The sequence below is a fragment of the Bubalus kerabau genome, chromosome 2 (assembly GCF_029407905.1).
Source record: "Bubalus kerabau isolate K-KA32 ecotype Philippines breed swamp buffalo chromosome 2, PCC_UOA_SB_1v2, whole genome shotgun sequence".
In the NCBI taxonomy this organism is placed as follows: domain Eukaryota; kingdom Metazoa; phylum Chordata; class Mammalia; order Artiodactyla; family Bovidae; genus Bubalus; species Bubalus kerabau.
In genome coordinates this window covers 186305731-186327181 of record NC_073625.1, presented here as the reverse complement: position 1 = coordinate 186327181, position 21451 = coordinate 186305731, and the positions used below count along the sequence as shown (strand labels likewise).

Below are 21451 nucleotides of genomic sequence, written 5' to 3'. Positions count from 1 at the left end.
AATACTGGACCACCTGATCTGCCTCTTGAGAAATTTGTATGCAGGTCAGGAAGCAACAGTTAGAACTGGACATGGAACAACAGACTGGTTCCAAATAGGAAAAGGAGTTTGTCAAGGCTGTATATTGTCACCCTGTTTATTTAACTTATATGCAGAGTACATCATGAGAAACGCTGGACTGGAAGAAACACAAGCTGGAATCAAGATTGCCGGGAGAAATATCAATCACCTCAGATATGCAGATGACACCACCCTTATGGCAGAAAGTGAAGAGAAACTCAAAAGCCTCTTGATGAAAGTGAAAGTGGAGAGTGAAAAAGTTGGCTTAAAGCTCAACATTCAGAAAACGAAGATCATGGCATCAGGTCCCACCACTTCATGGGAAATAGATGTGGAAACAGTGGAAACAGTGTCAGACTTTATTTTTCTGGGCTCCAAAATCACTGCAGATGGTGACTGCAGCCATGAAATTAAAAGACGCTTACTCCTTGGAAGGAAAGTTATGACCAACCTAGATAGCATGTTCAAAAGCAGAGACATTACTTTGCCAACAAAGGTTCGTCTAGTCAAGGCTACGGTTTTTCCTGTGGTCATGTATGGATGTGAGAGTTGGACTGTGAAGACGGCTGAGCGCCGAAGAATTGATGCTTTTGAACTGTGGTGTTGGAGAAGACTCTTGAGAGTCCCTTGGACTGCAAGGAGATCCAACCAGTCCATTCTGAAGGAGATGAGCCCTGGGATTTCTTTGGAAGGAATGATGCTAAAGCTGAAACTCCAGTACTTTGGCCACCTCATGCGAAGAGTTGACTCATTGGAAAAGACTCTGATGCTGGGAGGGATTGGGGGCAGGAGGAGAAGGGGATGACAGAGGATGAGATGGCTGGATGGCATCACTGACTCTATGGAGATGAGTCTGGGTGAACTCCGGGAGTTGGTGATGGACAGGGAGGCCTGGCATGCTGCGATTCGTGGGGTCGCAAAGAGTCGGACACAACTGAGTGACTGATCTGATCTGAACATTTTCCCATCCACCTTGCCAAGTAGACTTTATCATCACCTGAATGGTATGGAAACAAGCTGCTCAAGGTAGATAGCTTCTTTGTGGTTGCTTGGCTGACCTGTAGGTCAGAAATGAATCTAGTTCCAAGTCCTGCCTCTTGGCTTGCACAAGTTTGAGTACAGAGCATGCTCCTAGGCTCGGGTGTGCTAATCAGAGAACCTTTGGGTTTGCAGAGCTCAGCACCTTCTCCTCCTAGGCCTTGCCCTGACTCTCCTGCACCCGCCTACCACCCACACTATTATGTGGTAGATACAGTAGCTCCCACTATCTTTCGGATGACCACTGTGGGTAGCAATTCCTTAGGAAGACTTCAGTAATTCTCCAAGTTCAGATGAGCTGTCTCTCCTCTGGTCCACTGGAGCACAAATCTCTCCATTTTACTATCTACTTATTGGTGCCTCTTCCCCACCAGTCTGCCACCACTGTGATAGTGCCAAGTACATACATGTACTAGGAGTTCAATAAACATGTGTGAAATGAAATTGACACCACATGTTGCCCCACTCGGATACACCCTGGGAAGGGAAAGTGCCCCTCCTCTCCGTGGTGAACACTGCAGCCTCAGGAGCAGAAATGTCCCCAGAGGATGGAGCCACGAGCCTCTGCTCCTTCCTCTGGCTCTACAAAGCCATAGACCTAGCACACCCAATTCCCATGCAGAGCTGGGCACTTTGGAGTCTCCCCATTGCTGTTGACTGGCATTTCAGACTCTCCTGAATCCACCTGGGAAGTAAATTAAATTCATTCCTGTGACTCATAGGAAGTCAGATACACCCTTGTCCTGTGATTGAACCAAAAAGATGAATCAGAATGCTTGAGGGGCCTCTCCAGCCACCACAGCCCTCACCCCAGCCTCCTCTTTTTGCCTCCATGGGCTTTGTCAGGGCAAAAGGAGTGTTTCCGGTCCAGGAGTCCCTCCCTAGGGCTCCCCACTATGCATGGAGAATCCCCTCTAGGGGGAGCAGCCTCACTATAAAACCAGTTGTTTCTAGATTTCTTTTTTTATTGCATTTTATTTATTTATTTTGGGCCATGCTGGGTCTTCACTGCTACACTGGCTTTTCTCCAGTTGCTGCCAGTGAAAGCTACTCTCTAGTTGTGGTGCTTGGGCTTCTTAATACGGTGGCTTCTCTTATTGCACAGCATGGGCTCTAGATGGGCAGGCTTCAGTAGTCGCAGGCTGTGGGCTCTGTAGTTGTGGCTCCTGGGCTCTAGGGCCTGCAGGACTCAGTAGTTATGGGCGCAATGGGCTTAGTAACTCTGTGGCATGTGGGGTCTTCCCAGACCAGGGATGGAACCCATGTCTCCTGCATTGGTAGCAGATTCCTATCCAGTGCACCATCAGGGAAGTCTTGTTTCTAGATTTCTCAGAGCCAGAGAGAGTGTTGGCCATCAAGTGCAGACCCATCTAGTAAGGGGGAACCCCACTTCCTTTATGTGAAACATTCAGAGAATGAAGGCCAATGGGATTTCTGGGAGGACTGGGTGTAGAGGGAATTCATGTGAATGACTCAAACACTTCTTTTTGCTCCCAACTTTCTTCATGTTGGTGCTCCAGGTGACTCCAGAGAAGACAGGGTCCCATTCACAACCCACTATCTTCATGACGCTTTCTATGGAGGGTCCCCTCAATCCACTGTCCTCCTCTCAGTAGGGACCACAGGTTGTCAGGAGCCCTGAGGAGCCCTGGCTGGTTGCTGGGTGATCCACAATGATCCCAACTTGTGCTTCTGTAGTTGGAAACCCATCAGAGGAGCCCAAGTCTCCTAGACCATAACAGCCCCAGAGGGTGTCCAGTAAAAGGGATTTGTGTACACAAGAGAATCAATACATTTGCAGCTGAGTTTTTCAGACAATCTTTCTCAGTCTGTACCTTGGAGACAGTGAGGACCTTGACAGAGGAGCTGTGAGTCATGGCCCTGCCCACTGCTTGCTCCCACCATGCTTTATACACACACACACACACACACACACACACACACACACCATGGTCCCTCCTCTCTCCACTATTCCCTACTCTCTGCCTCCATCCTTGGTTAATTGCTGACAAAGGAAAGAAGCTGACTGGCCCACAGCAGTACCCTGTGCTGCCCCCAAGCATCTCGGGATGAAGACGAGATGCAGCTTCCACATCAGGGTCTCACATGGCAAAGCCCAAACCACACCAGACTTGGGGGCTGGAGGAGCCTGGCTCTCAATTCAGAGGAGTGTCCTCTGCATGTGACAGCCCTCTCCTTCCTGCCTACCCTTTGGGTGTGGGAAGCAATTTATCTGTGAGGTTTGCAGGGGAAGAGATGGGGCTTGAGAGAACCCACAGCTTCTCCCATTTGCAGGATGTGCTAAATAGTCTTAACACGTGGCAAATTACTACCTGAGGAGTGTAAGGAGTTGGGGAGCAGGGGGCCACCTGGCCATAGAGCCCCACATGAGTGGGGAGAGGCAGGTGAGTGGTGGAATGGCTCTCAATAGTGGGGACATCCCCCCCCAGGGCACTGAAATGTGCCTGCTGCCTAAACCTGGGTGACACGCCCAAATAGACCTGTTGCCCTTCCCCTTCAAGTTCTTCGGCATGAGTCACAACTCCCCAAGGAGCCCTCTGATTTTTTGACTCTCCAGGATCCAAGGCTCTAACCCCATGGTAAGAAGAAAATATATTGCCCATCACCAGTCAGTGGTTAGAACTCTCCAAACTAGACAGGCACAGCTGAGCACACATCTCCCATTCTCAGCAGGAAAACTGCTCACAGAAAGCACCGTGTTTCAGCTCTGACTCTTGGAGGGAGAGGAAAATAGGCATCTAGTTTGCAGTCACTTCTAACAGCAGTAACTTTCCAAGTTAATGTAAAAGGGGAGACAGAGGCAGACACTTTAGTCACGCATCTTAACTCCATTTTATTACAACATCAAGGAAAATAATTAGTTGCAGGAGGAATGATCCTAGAGATAAACAGAGATTAAGCTGCTCACAATTGCATTATCTACACCTTCCTACAAGGGTATAAATATCAGGGGTCTCCGTGCATGCATTGCGGGACTGCGGTGCACATGGGTATCATGTGATGAGGACTTCTCTTGAGGGCGCTGTTCCTTTTTAATTTCTTGATGGATGATGGCTGAAGGTGGTGTCTCCTGGCAGACTAGGAAGGGACTCTCCCGCTAGGACTGGGACCCGGCCTTTTTCTTCTGGAATTTTCTGAACTGAGACTGGATGGCCACTGCCGCTCGTTCTGTCTCTGGCGCATCCATGTCGATGTCGAATTCCTCTTGAACCTTCTTCTGCCCATCTGGAGCAAGAAAAATACAAACAGAAGGTGATCACTGAGCAGTGAGGAGGAAGACAGCGGCTCTGGATCAAGCCAGGCTCCAGGCACCACATAGCACCTCCCCCAGCACAAGACCTAATTTGCAAAGTACAAGCCAGTGGAGCATGTCCTGGGCTTCCTCAGAGCTCAGAAGCAGCCGTCTTCTGACTCCCTAGTCCTACCCCTGCCAGGGAGGAATGAGGAAAATCAGAAACACAGTCTCAGTGTCGTGGATACTTTCTGTACCAGTCTCTGTTCCTTGGGGCCCCGTTTAACATCGGGATTAACATATAGACTACTGTATATAAAATAGTGTTTCCCTGGTAGCTCAGTTGGTAAAGACTTCACCAGCAATACAGGAGACCCACGTTTGATCCCTGGACCTGAAAGACTCCCTGGAGAAGGAAATGGCAACCCACTCCAGTATTCTTGCCTGGAAAATCCCATGAACAGAGAAGCCTGGCGGGCTACAGTCCATGAGGTCTCAAGAGTCGAGCACAACTTAGTGACCAAACCACCATATATAAAGTAAGTGACAAGGACCTACTATATAGCACAGGGAACTCTACTGAACATCTTGCAATAACCTATAATGGAAAAGAATCTGAAAAAGAATATGCATATACGTGTATGTGTTTGTACTTTGCTGTACACCGAAACAAGCGCAGTAATGTAAATTAACTACTTCAATTAAAAAAACTTAAAACACTAACAGTGCTATTATTTTCCTCTGCTTTCTCATGTAGATACAATTTGTTTCTTTTTTTATATTTTTACTGATTTGTATTTATTTTTTATCTTTGGTTATATTTATTTCTAATTGATTGCTAATTGCTTTACAATATTGGTTTGATTTCTGTCATATATCAACATGAATTAGCCATAGGTGCACATATGTTCCCCTCCTTCTTGAACCTTCTGAGATACAATAATGGCAACCCACTCCAGTAGTCTTGCCTGGAGAATCCCAAGGACAGAGGAGCCTGGTGGGCTGCCGTCTATGGGGTCGCACAGAGTCGGACACGACTGAAGTGACTTAGCAGCACAGCTAATGGACCCAGTGGTAGCTTTTGCTCAGAACAGCTCCAACTAACAGAGGCACTGAGCTTTTACACACACACGTGAGATTTACTGACTGAATGAGGGCTTCTGTTTCTACCATTGTCACGGATGGATGATATCATCCAACCTTCACAATCAAGCTGGACTCCTACATCTTAACAATTTGTTTCAAAGATGTAGGCTTCGCATTTGTTTGCTGTGTCAGTGGGCTGAGCTCATTCACAGTTAAGATCCTTGAATAGGATCGGTGCCACAGTGAAGTGATCACCTATGTTGGGGCTCCCTTTGTGCTGTGTACATTTCTAGCCAAATATAAGAAAAATAAATCAACAAACCCTCTAGTCACAGAAGGGAAGAATCGTTAATACTCCTTCAGTTTAGTGACAGCTGATCATCAGACTCATCAAAGGCACTATTTTTTAATGGAGACATAAGGACCCACCCCAGACTCAGGCTGCCTCTTCACAGCCACAGCGGAAGCACTCCTTCAAACAAGACCAAGTTAGAGTAATCAGCATCCCTGGGCAGAGGGTCAGACAGCCCTACTTTCTAAAAAATGCTCTCGGGTGATTTCCAGATGCAGCCAGGGTTGAGATCCAGCTACTTGGCTTAAGATGAACTAACAAATAAGGCCCTGGGGTTAACTCCTGAAAGAACTGGAGGCAGAACCCCCCCACTCAGCACCTGGGCTGAGAACATCCCTGCCATCTGGGCTCACGCCTGGAGCAGAGGTCAGGATAGCGTATGGAGCACATCCAGCTTGGGGGTGGAGAGCGGGCAGCACTGGAGGCAGGACAGGATGCCCAGGGAGCACTGCCAGGGCTTTACCCCTTGACCATATCACCAGCATCCTGAGTTCATCACTTAACCTGAGTGTGGTCCAGCCCTTCTCCATCTGTCTTACTTTGTGCCCTTGGATGACAGTGTTCAGTCAGCATCCCCAGCACAGAGGGTCAAGGACGCTGGGGTTACGTGCAAGTGACACAGGTTCCTTCTCTCCTGCTTACTCTGTTCTGTTTTCTCTCTCTCATAGATAGATAGATAATGTTAGATGACAGTTTAGATAGATGGATAGATAAATAAATAGATATGATAGATGAAATAGACATCTGTGTTCAGTCGCTCAGTCATTTCCAACTCTTTGTGACCCCAACTGTAGCCCGCCAGCCTCCTCTATCCATGGAATTCTCCAGGCAAGAATACTGGAGTGGGTTGCCATTTCCTCCTGCAGGGGATCTTTCCAAACCAGAGATCAAACCTTCGTCTCTTGTATTGGCAGGAAGATTGTTTACCACTGAGCCACCTAGGAAGCCCATAGATTAGATAGATAGATAGCAATAGATAGAAAGACTAGGTAGGTAGATGAGAGAGAGAGAGACGTGTCTGGTTGCATAACTTTTCCTTCTCAGATCCTTAAGCAGGCTCCCTCAGTTTTCTCAGAGATCAAGCAGGTTGTGCCCAGAGCCCTCCAATCCACCTCCATCTGGGAGGAGAAAATGCTGGCTTTGAAAGCCTTACTGGACTGATTGGTCCATGACCCAAATCAGTAAAATTGTTTCCCTCTGTCTCAGATTGACCACAGAGATTTTGAGCAGCCTGATGTCCACGGATTATTTGAGAGTGATATTTTTTTAACCCATGAGACCCCAGATGATACAGAGAATCATGGGATTGTCTCTTACTGCATTGGGTAGCCATCCACATTTTAATCCCCACTCCAAGCCCCTTTCTTCAGAGATTCTCTAAGGAGCAGAAACATCAGGAAGGATAGGAGTTTCCTGAGGCTCAAATTCATGCTTTAAAAACATTCACTAAGGTTATCACAGGCTTCCCAGGTGGCTCAGTGGGAAAAAGCTGCCTGACAATGTAGGAGATGTGGATTCCATCCCTGGGTCGGGGAGATCCCCTGGAGAAGGGAATGGCTATCCACTCCAGTATTCTTGCCTGGGAAATCCCATGGACAGAGGAGCCTGGTGGGCTACAGTCCACAGGGTCGCAAAAGAGCTGGACTTAGCAACTAAACAAAAACAAAAATGATTATCACAAGAGCGTGTGACTGGAGTGCAAGCATCTATCAAACCAGCGCATGATGGCTCCAGCTCGTCTGTCCTCGGCAGAGAGCAGAAGCAGTATCTCGTGCACCGAGAATCATCACTGGATGGTCTGGAGTCCCAGGTGCTTCTCCTCCCAAAGGAACCCTTGTATCTACTGTACCCTGATTGCAGAGGGGGAGAATGAGGTCTGACTCAAAAGAAGATGGGAGATTTTCTCTTTCAGAGTTAAAATGCTGCTGCAGCCTGAAGCTTTTGAGCAGCCTGGTTCGTCTTTTCCCTCTTACAATAATGGAAGAAAACAGCAATATTATTTTTTGACACATGATGAATGAAGATGTGGAAAATTATGTATATTTAGGGAATATGTAATGAGACAGTAAGGATGGGTCATAAAAATGGAGTTCGCAATTATATCTTCAACTAATATCTTCAGCCAAAGTGATTTATAGATTCCTCTGTCCTTTGAAAAATATTCCAGTGTTTAAAAAAGAAAACCACTGATGTTTCAGGAGTCTTTACTTTGTAGAGTCCAGCATTTCTTGGAGGTCTGCCATAGTTAGTGCTTCAACTGATCTGCCCAGGGATGTGCAAAGCAGGAGGAGGACTCAGATTGTGGTGGAAAAGAAACAATTAGAATTGGTGACACAGGGTTCAATGCAAATGATGTGAGGGCCTGGCAATGGGTCCATGTCATCCTGGGAGCTAGAAAAAAAAGGAGCTCTAAGCACCCCAGGCTCAGCAGGAGTGAGGGAATGATAGGGAAGGGCAACTGAGGGACCACAGCCAGAGCCCGGTGCCCCCGGCCCTGTGGACATCTCTTCATTGATGCCAAGGCTCCCTCCCATGGCCTGGGTGATGGTAACAATGGAGGGGTGCAGGAGGGCTATATGAAACCTCCCTTTGCCATCACTCCAGGGAAGAAGAGAGATGCTGACCAGCAGCATCAGCTGAAACCCAAAGGTAGGACCTTGGCCTTGCCTGAGGAGGACAGGAAGGGCCCTGGAGGGAGTGGGTTCCCTCCAGGGCATACCCTATCCACTCCCCCCGAATTACTACTCTTCGTGGGGCTATTTCTGTCTTATTCTACTCCCTGCTCTATGTCCTGTTTGGTGGTCCATCACCCCATCTGAGCTCCATAAGGGCGGGGACTTTATCCATCTTGCTTCAGCGGCTCACACAGGACCCAGCACATAGTAGACATTCCACAAGTAACCAATGGTTGATTGCAAGTGAGTCCATTGATTGATAAGCCAGGCAGCTGTCCAGTGCAGGCCTTTCATTTCCATGCGGCAGGGAGTCCTCAGCCGCCTCTTCCACCCCAGGGCTCTTAAGGAGGGCTCTGGGCAGCAGGGCAAACAAAGCCTCTGTGGGGCACTGACCCCAGCAGCACAGCAAAAAAGAGGCAAGTTTTCTCTCCTGAATGGAAAATGTGCCAGAACAGTGCCTGTTCCTAGCACCAGTCCAGAGGAATCATGAAAGGAGGTCTCAGGCAGGCAGACGGCACCTCCAGCCTGCTTCAGGGTTGGGCTGACCCTCCCCCAGCCCTCAGACACTCCCACCTCTGATAAGGCTGCCAGCAGAAGCAGGAGTATAGGTCCAGATAAGGGTGGATTGGGGGTGTCTCTGCCTGCTCTGGGACCCTCAGGAAGGTTCCTAGCTTCTCTGAGTCTCAGTTTTCTCATCTCAAAAATGGAGAGGTAAAACGGCTTTTTAAAGAGCCTGTCCTGGGAATTCAGTGTGGTCTAGTGGTTAGGACTCCCAGCCTTCACTGCCATGGCTCGAGTTCCATCCCTGGTCTGGGGACCGATATCCTCCAAGCCAATGTGGCGTGACCAAAAAAAAATAAAAAATAGAAACTCCAAGCCTGCTCCACCTAGTCACGAGTGTCATGAGCAAATTCAAGGCTGTGGTGTAAATTAAACTGAGACCTGTTGGTGTGGGGCAGGACTTGCTAAGTCAGCAGAGGATGCAGGCAGTCACATGGTTCTCCGCCTGGCCATCTGCTCAGTGCTGAGACTCATGGATGTTTGGACCCCAACGCAAAGAGGGAGGGACTGCTTTCCAGCAGGGCCGGCCACGTGACCACCAAACACAGCCAGGCCAGAGCCCCAGGGCATCAGACCCCACCCAGTCTTTGGGGTGGCAGGTGGCATTTGCTGGGCTTGTGTTAGGATGGCCCTCACTCAGCAGGGCAAGGAGCAGAGAGTCCTCCACCTAAAGATGACTTCTGGGTCCTGCGAATACACACCCAGAACAGTAGAAGAGAAAGAGGGCATCAGGCTCTGCACACCTCTCCACCAGGAGGGACAGTAGACTCTGTCAAGCCACGCAGAGGACCGACACCATCCTCATTTCCAGACCTCCCTGCAGACACCCTTCCTCATGTGTCCTCCACCTGCTGCCGCTCCATGAAGACCATCTGCCACTCACATCTGCACTGGGTGGGCTGCACCTGGCATTTTTATTTAGAGTCCCGCTGCCTGGAGTGGACAACACACATCCCACCTGGCTCCTGACAGCAGCTTTTGAGCCCGGGCAGGCAGTATTTCACCAGAGCACCATATAAACTGCCCAGGACTGTGTAGTTCTTATCATTTGTTTCTCTCCGGGGTCCTAGAATTTTAGTATTTTTGTGTGTCTTCCAGAAAGGAGTTCTGAAGCTGAATAGAATGGTCAACAGATGATTCATTCCAGTCCACTGGTTTGATAAAAAAAGATATTGATTGCCAACTCCCCTGGAGCATGAGAGAAAAACCACCTTCCTGACTGTGGAGCTCAAGAGGTGTGAGCAAGACTCCCCATGAGCCCTTCAGACTTCACCCAAGTGAAGTGGGTCCATTACCTGGACCACCAGGTCTCAGAGACACGAGCAAGTCTGAGGAGGTGAGGCTCACAGTCTATCAACCAAGGCAGCGGCAGTCTCAACTACAGTATCTAACTATCTGTGTCATCCGTCTGTCTGTGTTCCCATCCATCTTCTCTCTCAGAATGAAAGGCACAGCTGTAAAACCATCCCAAACAATTATACTCTTTTCCCCAGGCAGAAACATCATCAACCAACCAAGGCACAACTCAGAGCACTGTTGATGGCCCCAGCCTGATGAAGAACCAGTGTCCCTGTGGCTCAGACTTCTTCTGTGACCTCCGCACCAGGAAGGAACCTCGTTCTATTCAGATTTACACTTTGCATGGCTCTAGACTATCCCTGGTGGCTCAGTAGTAAAGAATCCACCTGCCATTGCAGGAGACATGGGTTTGATCCGTGGGTCAGGAAGATCTCCTAGAGGAGGAAATGGCAACCCACTCCAGTATTTTTGCCTGGAAAATGCCATGGACAGAAGAGCCTGGCAAGCTACAGACCATGGGGTTGCAAAGAGTAGGACATGACTTAGCGACTGAAGCAAATAACAAGGTGTTTCTTACACTCTTTTCCTGAAATACAGCCTTCTCCTTGCAGAAACTGAGACAGGGAATGGTCCTGCTGTTTTGCATTTTATTACACCGTCAGAGAATTGTTGAGGGAGCCCTTCTTGAAGATGCCGTTGTAATAAGAATCAGTCTTCACCAAGCATTACATGGATTCTCCCTCATAGACATAAGCGGATTTTCTTTTATACATCATTTGATGGCAAATAGAAAATCAAGAATCATAAATATAAAAGGAAGGAACTGTTACCAGGTGAAGACAATCCCAAATAGATACTACAAGCCTCTGATATGGTCATGAAAATCCAGCGAATAGGAAAACGGTTTGAGAGACAAAAATTCCCTTTGTGTGAATTCATCCTGATAAAACACAGATCAGCCCTACAGCCCATCGAAGTTTCTTGGTGAGCAGCCCTATCAACCTGTAGTAGTGTGTTAGTTGCTCAGTCGTGTCTGACTTTGCAACTCCATGGACTGTAGCTGGCCAGGCTCCTCTGTCCATGGGATTCTCCAGGCAAGAATACTGGAGTGGGTTGCCATTTCCTCTTCCAGGGGATCTTTCCAACCCAGGGATGGAACCCAAGGTTCCTGTGTCTCCTGTATTGCAAATGGATTCTTTACCTGCTGAGCCCTTTTAACTGCATCACCTCTCTAAAGAGCCTGTATCCAAATACAGCCACATTCTGAGGGATGGTGTGGTGGGGGGCTGGGGGTACAGGGCTTCAGCATCCGAATTTGAGGTCAGACACAATTCAACACATAACAGCACCTGATTTAACTTTGGGGCTCTCTAGGTTTTATTATTTCTTCTGTTACCTATCAATGGGTTTCCCAGGTGGTGCTAGGGCTAAAGAATCTGCCTGCCAATACAAGAGATATAAGAGATGTGGGTTTGATCTCTGGGTCAGGTAGATCCCCTGGAGGAGGGCATGGCAACCCACTCCAGTATTCTTGCCTGGAGAATCCCATGGACAGAGAAGCCTGGTGGTCTACGGTGCATGGATCAAACAGAGTTGGACATGACTGAAGCAACTTAGCATGTACCTGTCAATAACTACTTAATTTTTTAATGAAACTATTTATTTTGCATTGGGGTATAACCAGTTAACAAACAAATGTTGAGACAGTTTCAGGTGAACAGCAAAGGGACCCAGCCATACATACACGTGTCCTTTCTCCCCCAAATGCCTCTCCCATCCAGTGCTAGGTTTTAAAGTAGCTTCATGTTGTATGCATTGTCTGGCTTCTTTGGCCAGTTATGAGAGCTGCAGGAAACGTTCATGGTCCTCACTTTACAAAGGCTCAGAGACCATAACCTGCCTCACTGGAGACCACCCGGTGAGTGCTGGCCATGGGCTGATTCAGAATCCAGGTCTTGCTCCAAATCTTCTTCTTATTCCCCCGTGTCTTGTTACCTTGAGTTCCCTAGACTGAGACCAAGATGACAGCCTGCTGTAGGGACCAGTCACTGTTGCCCAGGGAGGAAAAAGAAGTCTCAAATAGTCCAAGTCTAAACACATGGTTGGGTCTACCAGTTCAGAAAATCTGTTTACCAGGCAGTCCAGGAGAATTCATATACCAAATTCAGTCATTTGATAAATGGCCCAGAAGGCCTCCTGCGGGCCCGTCACTGTTCCAGGGGCTGGGAGAGAACAGAGGACAAAACCCTGCTCTTCTGGGGAAACAGAAAATAAAAAGGTAAGTGTATAGATAAGCAATAGAATTTCAGAAATTCCTCAAATAAAACAGGGTGCTGAGTGGGACAGGGAATGTGAATGCTTTAATGTGCCTAGTGGGCCTCTGGGTAGGGCGTCCCAGGTGGCTCAGTGGTAAAGAACCCGCCTGCCAATGCAGGAGACAGGAGACTCAGGTTCGGTCCCTGGGTCAGGAAGATCCCCTGGAGTAAGCGCAACCCACTCCAGTGTTCTTGCCTGGGAAATCCTATGTACAGAGGAGCCTGGTGTGCTACAGTACATGGGGTGACAAAGAGTCAGACACGACTGAAACAACTCAGCAGCAACAAAGGCCTCTGGGAAGGGGACAGGGGAGGCCATCCCCAAAGCTAGCCTCACACTCACTTGCCCAGACAAAAGGAGTGACAAATACACTTTTGGAAAAATTATTCTTCAGTGGTTGAAAAAGTATTCTTCATCCGCGCAGTCCCCATCCAAGTGGCAGACTTCACTCAATTAGCATGAGTTCTTTCAAAATTAAAAAACACGCAGTCATCCAGGGCAAAACAGAGCTATTCAGGGATCCTGCAACAGCTCCGGGTGTGATTTTAAAAGTTTGAAATTCAGCCTCATTCCAAACTATATGAACCCCCACGCTTGATCAGAAGAGCTCTTATATTTGTTTCTGAGTTTATGATGATGCAAAGTCATTGCCTAGAGATACTGGCAGTAATTCATGAGCACAGGGGCTTGTGTATACACACACACATACACACACACACAGAGATGCAAAGTCTTTCGTTTACACATTTATAACCCTCCATATTTTTGGATTTATTTTATAGAAACAAATTACCTCCTAAGGCCTAATCCCCTAGATCAGAAATTTGCACATAAGCAGTAAATTGGGATATAATTGTCCTGAGTGGGAGTTTGCCTTGATTAGGAGGCAAAGCACAGAGCGTACTATAAAAGAACCTAAATTTTAGTACGCCATCAAGAAATAACAGTCATTTAACTTAAGTATGCCTTGCAAACGGGGTATTTTAATGCCAAGTTTCTTAGAATGTCCTACCTTCTTTCAAAGTGTAATGTTAACTGGGAAAGAATTAACATCTGTCAGTTGGGCTGCCCTTGATACACAGAGACTGTACTTGGGCTCCGGAGGCCTCTGAACCGGCCACTAACCTTCTCCAGCACCAGGGTTACAGAGTGACCCAGGACAGCTAAGGTGCCTTCCTTCATCAGGACCAAAACCCAGCCCTCCAGGCAGGGAAAACAGAGCCACAAATAAGAAAAGCAAGAATTGGGATTTTTATCCCTTAAGCCTCAAATTGGATCAAAATACACCCAGAGAACAAGGCAGCTAGTGTTAGAGAAAAGGTCAGCTCCTCTCGAGGAAAAAAAATAGTAATAAAGATAAATTAGTATACCTAGTTCATCACAATGCTGGCACAAAGCATCCTATGAAACGCTAATAAAAACAAAGACAACACGTTCTTTTAAAAGCTGGAAATGAGCACGAAGAGGCTCCAGCTTCCTCAGCCAGTTGTTCCCAAGTTAAAACAGAGTCTCCCTTGCTGGGCAGCAGAGTGGAATGCGGCAAGCCAGCTCCGAGCTTCGGGCCATTTCTTGCTTCTGCCTGCTGGCTCGGGATTTATTGAACAGGGGCTGCTGGCGCGGAGAATTGCAATTTTCCAGGTCTCTGCTAAGCGGCAGAGATTAATGGGCAGGGTCAGGCATTAGTGGCAGCAGGCAAGGGGGGCGCTTTCTGCATTCACCATGTTCCCTCTCGCATCAAATGAAAACACGGTTCTCATTTTTCCTAACTTTTCCATTACCAAATCAGCACCCTTCTGGTCCTTACAGCTTTTTGCAAGAGAAAGAAATTCTCTTTTGCCCTAAAATAGAGGCATTTTGAATCCCACAGTCTCCAATGCTCACCTCAGGCTTTGGTGGATGCAACGCTCCCCCCACTCCCTCCTTTCTCTCGATCTCATTATCTAATTTCTCTGACCCCTACCTGGATGCACCTTGCTCAGATAAGATTACTCCCAAGCTGTGGCATTTAGGTAATCAAATAAGTGCACATCTGTGGGACTCAATGGAAAAGAATAAGCACTGGTGAGATAAAAAATTTCCCCAAACTCATTAAGTCTAGGAAGAGAAAAACAAAACAAAATGATATAAATATTGTTGAAAACAGTTTTTCTATTGGAAAGGCAAACTCAGTTCCTATTTGCATTAGTCTGCTTAGGGCTGCCACAACAAACTACCACAGTCAGTGCGGCTTAAATGGCAGACATTTATTTGTTCCCACTCCTGGAGGCTGGAAGTCCAAGGTCAAGGTGTCCACAGGCTTGGGTCCTCCGAGCTCTCTGCCTGGCACGCAGATGGCCGTCTTCTCCCCGGGTCTTCACACGCTCATCCCCCTGTGTATCTGTGTCCTAATTTCTTCTTATAAGGACAGCAGACATCTTGGATGAAGGCCCACCCTGATGACCTCATTTTACCTTAATTACCTCTTTAAAGGCCATATTTCTAAATATAGTCACATACGAAGCACCAGGGCTTAGGGCTTCAACAGAGGCATTTGAGGAGGACACATAATTCAGCCCGTGACACTGGCCAGAATGCCTACATTTCCTAGCATAAAAATAAAGAAAGCCTGATGAGTTACGATGAGAAACAGCTTCACTAAAGAAGCCTCAGATTCAAATCCCAGCTGACTCTGTGTGGTCAGATTTGCCTTTCTGGGATTCGCATCCTCCCCTGTGTTTGAAACGGGGATAATAATAAATGGAGGCTTGTTTCTCTCACAAGATATTTGCTAGAGTGTACCATGCTGCTTCATAATTTGAAAGACAAATGCAGGGTTATTCCCTGGTGGTAATAGATGGGGGCCTGCGGACTGGCTCACCCAGCACCCCTCCTGCCACCTCTTCCCTCCACCACAGGTGTCCTGGGAGTAGAATTCTGCTGCCCAGGTGTTGTTGTTTAGTCACTAAGTCTAGGTGTGCACGCGTGAGTGTGCAGGCATGCATGCGTGTGTGCTCAGTTGTGTCTGACTCTTTGCAACCTCATAGACTGTAGCCCACCAGGCTTCTCTGTCCATGGAATTTTCCAGGCAAGAATACTGGAGTGGGTTGCCATTTCCTACTCCAGGGAATCTTCCCGACCCAGGGATCAAACCCATGTCTCCTGCACTGACAGGCAGATTCTTACCATTGTGCCAAGTGGTAAGCCCTAAGTCCAGGTGTAAGGCCAGTCAAACAGGTGCAGTGTGGCAGGATCTGAGAAAACAGAGGTGAGCACCAGAGGAAGCAACCAAATATGGCAAGACCCCCCTCCTCAGGCACAGAAGTAGAAACACCTAATAGGGCTTCCCAAGGCAGCCAGCAGACAGCCCCTGTCCTGTGCCTGAACCCACAGACCAGGCAACAGCAACAGTTCTTGGAAGACCTTCTGCTGGAAGAACTTGCTGTGTGGCTGCGTGTTTCCTTGTGCATTGTCCCTGGCTATGAATGGCCAGAACTGGTTTCCCTGCCTCACAGAATTTCTGTAATACATGGATAACCTATAATAAACCCATTTCAGCTGAATCTTGCAAGAGTGGTGTCTGTGATCCGTGCTACTATCTCCTGCAGGCATGCCTAGCTTACGTGGGGCTATGGGAGGAGAGGAGTGTTAGGTAATGAAAGAGATGATCCTGTGAGTCTAGGGATCAGACAGCAGACTTCCATTTCATTTGCATAGAAGATTCTTTAGTATGCACTGGAGAACAACTTGAATGGAAGTAGTAAGTAAGAAACCTCTGGGAGATGTGGATAACACATCAAATGTTCCTTTCCTCTTCAGAGCACACGGAAAGAATGAAAATTCCTTCCCAGGGATTAACACCTAACTTCCTTAACAGCGAACCACTCAAAAAAGCCACCATTTGCCTTCCTTCACACTCTGAAGACTTTGAACTGACTGGAAAGATGGAGAACAAAAGAGTCATCTGACACCTTAGACCTCCTCTCCATTCAAGCCAGCCACATAGGTAAGGGCTCAAGAAACTCCATCAGCAGAAATGTGCTGTGGCCAAGTCTATTTCTTGCCTCTATTTACCCCCCTTTTTCTTAGTTATAAAACCCCTGACTTGGGGCTGAACACATGGCTACCCAGAACAAGGTTTCCATGCTCCTTGAAATTGGGTGACCTAGGTTCTGGTCAATACAAAATGGGAGAAAGAAATCTCATTAAAAGAAAGCTAACCTGGGAATTCCATAGCAGTCCAGTTGCTAGGACTCAGCACTTTCACTGCTAGGCCCAGGTTTGACCCTTGCTGAGGGAACTAAAATCCTAAGTAGCAGGGCCAAAAAAAAAAGAGAAAGAAAGAAAGGAAGAAAGGAAAGAAGCTAACCCTTGGCCCTTTTTACTTACTGCTATCTGCTTTCTATTAGCTGGAATGCATATGCAATGGCTGGTGCTCAGGCAGCCATTCTGGAGCATAAGTCTTATGCTAAGGATGACAAAGCAGTAATACAGATACTTAATACACCTTGAAATCATCTTGATTGTTATCAACTACCTATCTTCAGACTCCTTTTATACGAGTGAGGAATAGGCATTATAGTTTAAGCTGTTGCTATTTTAAGGGTTTCAACTTCTTACAGATAAACCTTATCTACTTACACATACATAATAATGTGTATAGTTCATTTGAAAACATTTTGTTTCAAGCTGATAATAAAAATGCAAATATACATCCCTGTGCATAGTTTGGTTTCACTTAACTATATGCTTGTTTTTTGGATATACACATCTGTTCAATTTCTGATATGGATGGCCATTTCTTTATAGCACTTAATACTTTTAAAACCTCAGGTTTTGTTTCTACAGAAATATTGCCTGCATATGTGGCAACCTTTGCCAACCATCACTTTCAGGTGTCCCTGATTCATTTATTATTTTTCTCCTCCTGGGGCATCAGCTTCCTCCTTCCACTCCCTAAAACTTAGGAAATTAACCTGAGTGAGGTGTAGCTTCTAGGAATGCATTTTCCCACCAGGATTTAGCTCACTCCTTCCTTTCTACTCCAGGCTCATTTTTTTTTCTTCTTTTCAGAGTTTTGGAAAAATTTGAGTGCTTTCCTTTCTTTTATGTTACCTGGTTTTACCATTTCAGAAGGGAGGAATTTCCTCAGGCTCTTTTCCCCCAGCTTTTAAACTTCAAAATATTAGTTTTAAAGGATTAAACTCTGAAAATTTCACCATGATGGAGAATTCCCTAAAGTTCCCCAGTTTGAAATAGAAAAGTCAGATACAATCATAATCACAGTACATGTTCAAGTAGCCTCAAAGTATTAGTTCATCTAATATTTAAAAGCAGAGACATCACTTTGCTGACAAAGGTCCATATAGTGAGAGCTATGGTTTTCACAGTATTCATGTATGGATGTGAGAGCTGGGCCATAAAGAAGGCTAAGCACCAAAGAATTAATGCTTGGAATTGTGTTGCTGGAGAAGACTCTTGAGAGTCCCCTGGACAGCAAGGAAATCAAACCAGTCAATCCTAAAGGAAATCAACCCTGAATACTCATTGGAAGGATTGATGCTGACACTGAAGCTCCAATACTTTGGCCACCTGATGTGAACAGCCAACTCACTGGAAAAGACCCTGATGCTGGGAAAGATTGAGGGCAAGAGGAGAAGGGGACAACAGAGAGTGATGAATAGAAGGCATCACTGACTCAAAGGAGATGATGTAGGACAGGGACACCTGGTGTGCTGCAGTCCATGGGGTCACCAAGATTCAGGCATGTCTTAGTGACTGAAAAACAACAATATTAAAAACCTCACTTGAGCCCATTGGAAATCTAACATCCATTGCCCCATCATTCTAGACAGTTTGACTTTAAAAGGGAAAGGAAGACATTAAGGCAGATGGAATGCATTCCACTCTGTGCAGGAGGAAGAAGACTGAACAGGAGAAAGGCCAAGGCAAGCCTTAGGGCTCTCATGGAATTAGGCAAGCTTTATGAAAAATGTGGAGAGCAAACAGCAACGTCAGTTGAAAAATCATCACGCAGATGCCAGAAAGGACAGAAGCTGTTTCCAGGCTTTGGGACTGTGGTTCTCCTTCCCTCCCCTTTGCCCTCTGTGCCAGACACTGGCTGATTAGAGATGCCTTTCTCCAGCAGTGTGCTGGGCGTGTCTGCATCCTTCCTAGAGCTCCGCCAGCAGCTGAGCCAGGGGCTGTGTTGTCTCCCCAGGAACATCCCACCTGGGCTCTTCAGCCCTGCACCTCTAATCCAGGTGGACAGGTGTTTTCCCAGGCAGATTTTCAGGGATTACAAGCTTTCTTAGATGCAAGAGAGTATTGGACAGATGCATCCACTGTGTATTCAGAATTTGGGTACAAAGTTTTGAAAGGCGGGGGGGTCTGTGAAGCCAAACCAGAGCCTGGATCCTGATGGGTCCAGTTACAGTCGGACTGACATACGCCCGTTTCTGCTCACCATCTCAAACCTGAGTTGCGATCAGCCTTGATTTCCCCATCTGGTCATGTGTCTTGTGCTTCCTGAGTGTCCTAATGATAGGGACCAGCTCTTTACAGAGGTGTGTGCCTCTTTTCATAAATGTCTATTTATGTGTCATCAAAGACATGCAATCAGCTCCAGGAACTGCTGGCCCAAGGGTTTAAACTGCATGCACTCTGTCTCCTGACCCCACAGCCTCAGTCTCCCTTCCTTTCTTCCTTCTGTAGGTTTTAGGCAGAACTATATCCCTTCCATTTGCTTTTTTAAAGTGACACTATCTTGAGAGCCCACGGCCAGGGACTTGCTGATTTGTTGGAAAGAGTGGTTTTAAAGGCATGCTATTTTAAGCTTTGGGCTTTCTTATCCTCCCTACCAGGAAGATGGATTCACATAGTTGTAAAAAGAGAACAAAATTCAACATCCAAGGAAGGATAAAGTGATGTGGTTTCTGGGTGAAGTAACTCAACAACATAGAGTATGTCAGATTCTCAAGGACTAGCTCTCAGTAGAGTCTGGGTTTTAATTTTAAGCATTATTTAGTAGTGATGTTCTGACAAGTAATCCCAAGAAGAAACAGAATAAGAAGTGCTTCCCAAGTAGGTGGAAAACTACTAAAGCTCCAGGCTCCTCTCCTCCTGGTGGAGGTGAAGAGCATCTGGGATGAATCCAGACGTGGGCTGTGCTTGGTCCCACGAGCAATCGTGAGTGTTTAACCAGGACCTTTATGCCGCACTGCTACAGGAAAGCAAAGCCTTGCACTTTCCACAGACAGACCATCTAGCCCCTCCCCCCATCCAGAAGCACAATATTTTTATTTCAAGAATTCTAAGCTAGGGCTTCCCTGGTGGCTCAGTGAGAAAGAATGTGCCTGCCAATGCAGGAGACATAGGTTCCATTGCTGGTCTGGGAAGATCCCACATGACCCAGAGTAACGGAGTCCATACACCACAGCTATCAGGTCTATGCTCTAGGGCCCGGGAGCTGCGACTACTGAGCCCACATGCCACAGCTACTGAAGCCCGTGAGATCTAGAGCCCGTGCTCCACAACACTGAGAAGCCCTTGCACCACAGCTAGAGAGTAGCCCCTCTCTCTTCAACTAGAGAAAAGCCTGCATAGTAGTGAAGATCCAGCACAGCTAAAAATTAATTAATTAATTAAAAAAAGAATTCCAAAAAGGAAATGATTTCCAATGTCAGGCAACATGATCAAAAAGTATTCAATTTTGAAATAAAATTTTAACAAAACGTATTTCAAAGGATCAGCACTGACCATCCCTTGAAGTATTCTAATCATCAACAGAGGTTGCAGAAACATTACTCTCTAGATCACACATGGAAGCAGTGATAAAATATCCGTTTTTGGTGGCAGCAGCTCAAGGGAGCATTAAATAGAGGCCGATGACAAGAAACTGATGAAGGAAACCAATTTAGATAGAATGTTAGCAGGGAAAAAAGGTCTAATGTCAGTCTGTTGGAGAACAGAAGTCCTCCCCAGAGCCATAGCATCTGACCTTTCGTTAAAATCATTTCAAGCTGAACTGAGGACTGACACAGCAGGGACTTTTATTTTGCCAGCTGCAAATGGCCAGGGAGACCCAGCAGGCTGCTTACAGCCCAGATACCTAATTGGAAAGATTTGTTTTGTTTTGTTCACCTCTGAGATGTGTGAACAGGAAAAGACTGAACATTTTATCTGCAACTTGCTCATAATGTCTTCAAAGATCCTATGCTAGGCATCCTGACACTAATCTGGCTCGTAATTTCAAAATTTGTTGCTGTTCAGTCACTAAGTCACGCCTGACTCTTTGCTACCCGATGGACTACAGCACACCAGGGTCCCTTGTCCTTTATTATCTCCTAAAGTTTGCTCAGATTTATGTCCATTGAGTCAGTGATGCTATCTAACCATCTCATCCTCTGCCACTTCCTACTCCTTTTACCTTCAATCTTTCCCAGCAAGAATTGGAATTTTTATTAAATGATGCCTTGCTGTCATTTAAGATGTCAAGGCCTGGATGGATAAAAAATGCAAGTGAGGGACTTCCCTGTTGGTCTAGTGGTTAAGACGTCCACCACAGGAGGCACAGGTTCGATCCCTGGTTGGGGAAGTAAGATCCCACATGCCATGTAACATGGCCAAAAGAAAAAGATATTTAAAAGAAGAACGAAAATGTGAATGAGACATTTTTCCAGAAGTAGCTGCAACTCAATATTCAATTGCCATGGCACCAGAGAGGATACCGGCTGACAACCTCAGGTTCCATCATCCCAAATATGCAGGGCACCAGAAGGGAAAGGGTTACAAAGTTTCAAAAGAAAATCAGAATACTTTCTGGCTGCAAGAGCA

The 21451-nt window shown here is 46.7% G+C and overlaps 1 protein-coding gene across 2 annotated transcripts in view; it reads right to left on the bottom strand.

Annotated features, from left to right (window-relative positions):
• Window positions 1-3942: 3942 nt before the first annotated feature.
• PCP4 (Purkinje cell protein 4) overlaps window positions 3943-21451 on the bottom strand; it is a 109492-nt gene continuing 91983 nt past the window's right edge. For both annotated transcript variants that reach the window (XM_055570384.1, XM_055570383.1), the window contains one exon: window positions 3943-4344. In XM_055570384.1, the coding sequence (XP_055426359.1) occupies window positions 4217-4344 (128 nt within the window). In that variant the 3' untranslated portion in view covers window positions 3943-4216. The remainder of the gene's footprint in view (window positions 4345-21451) is intronic.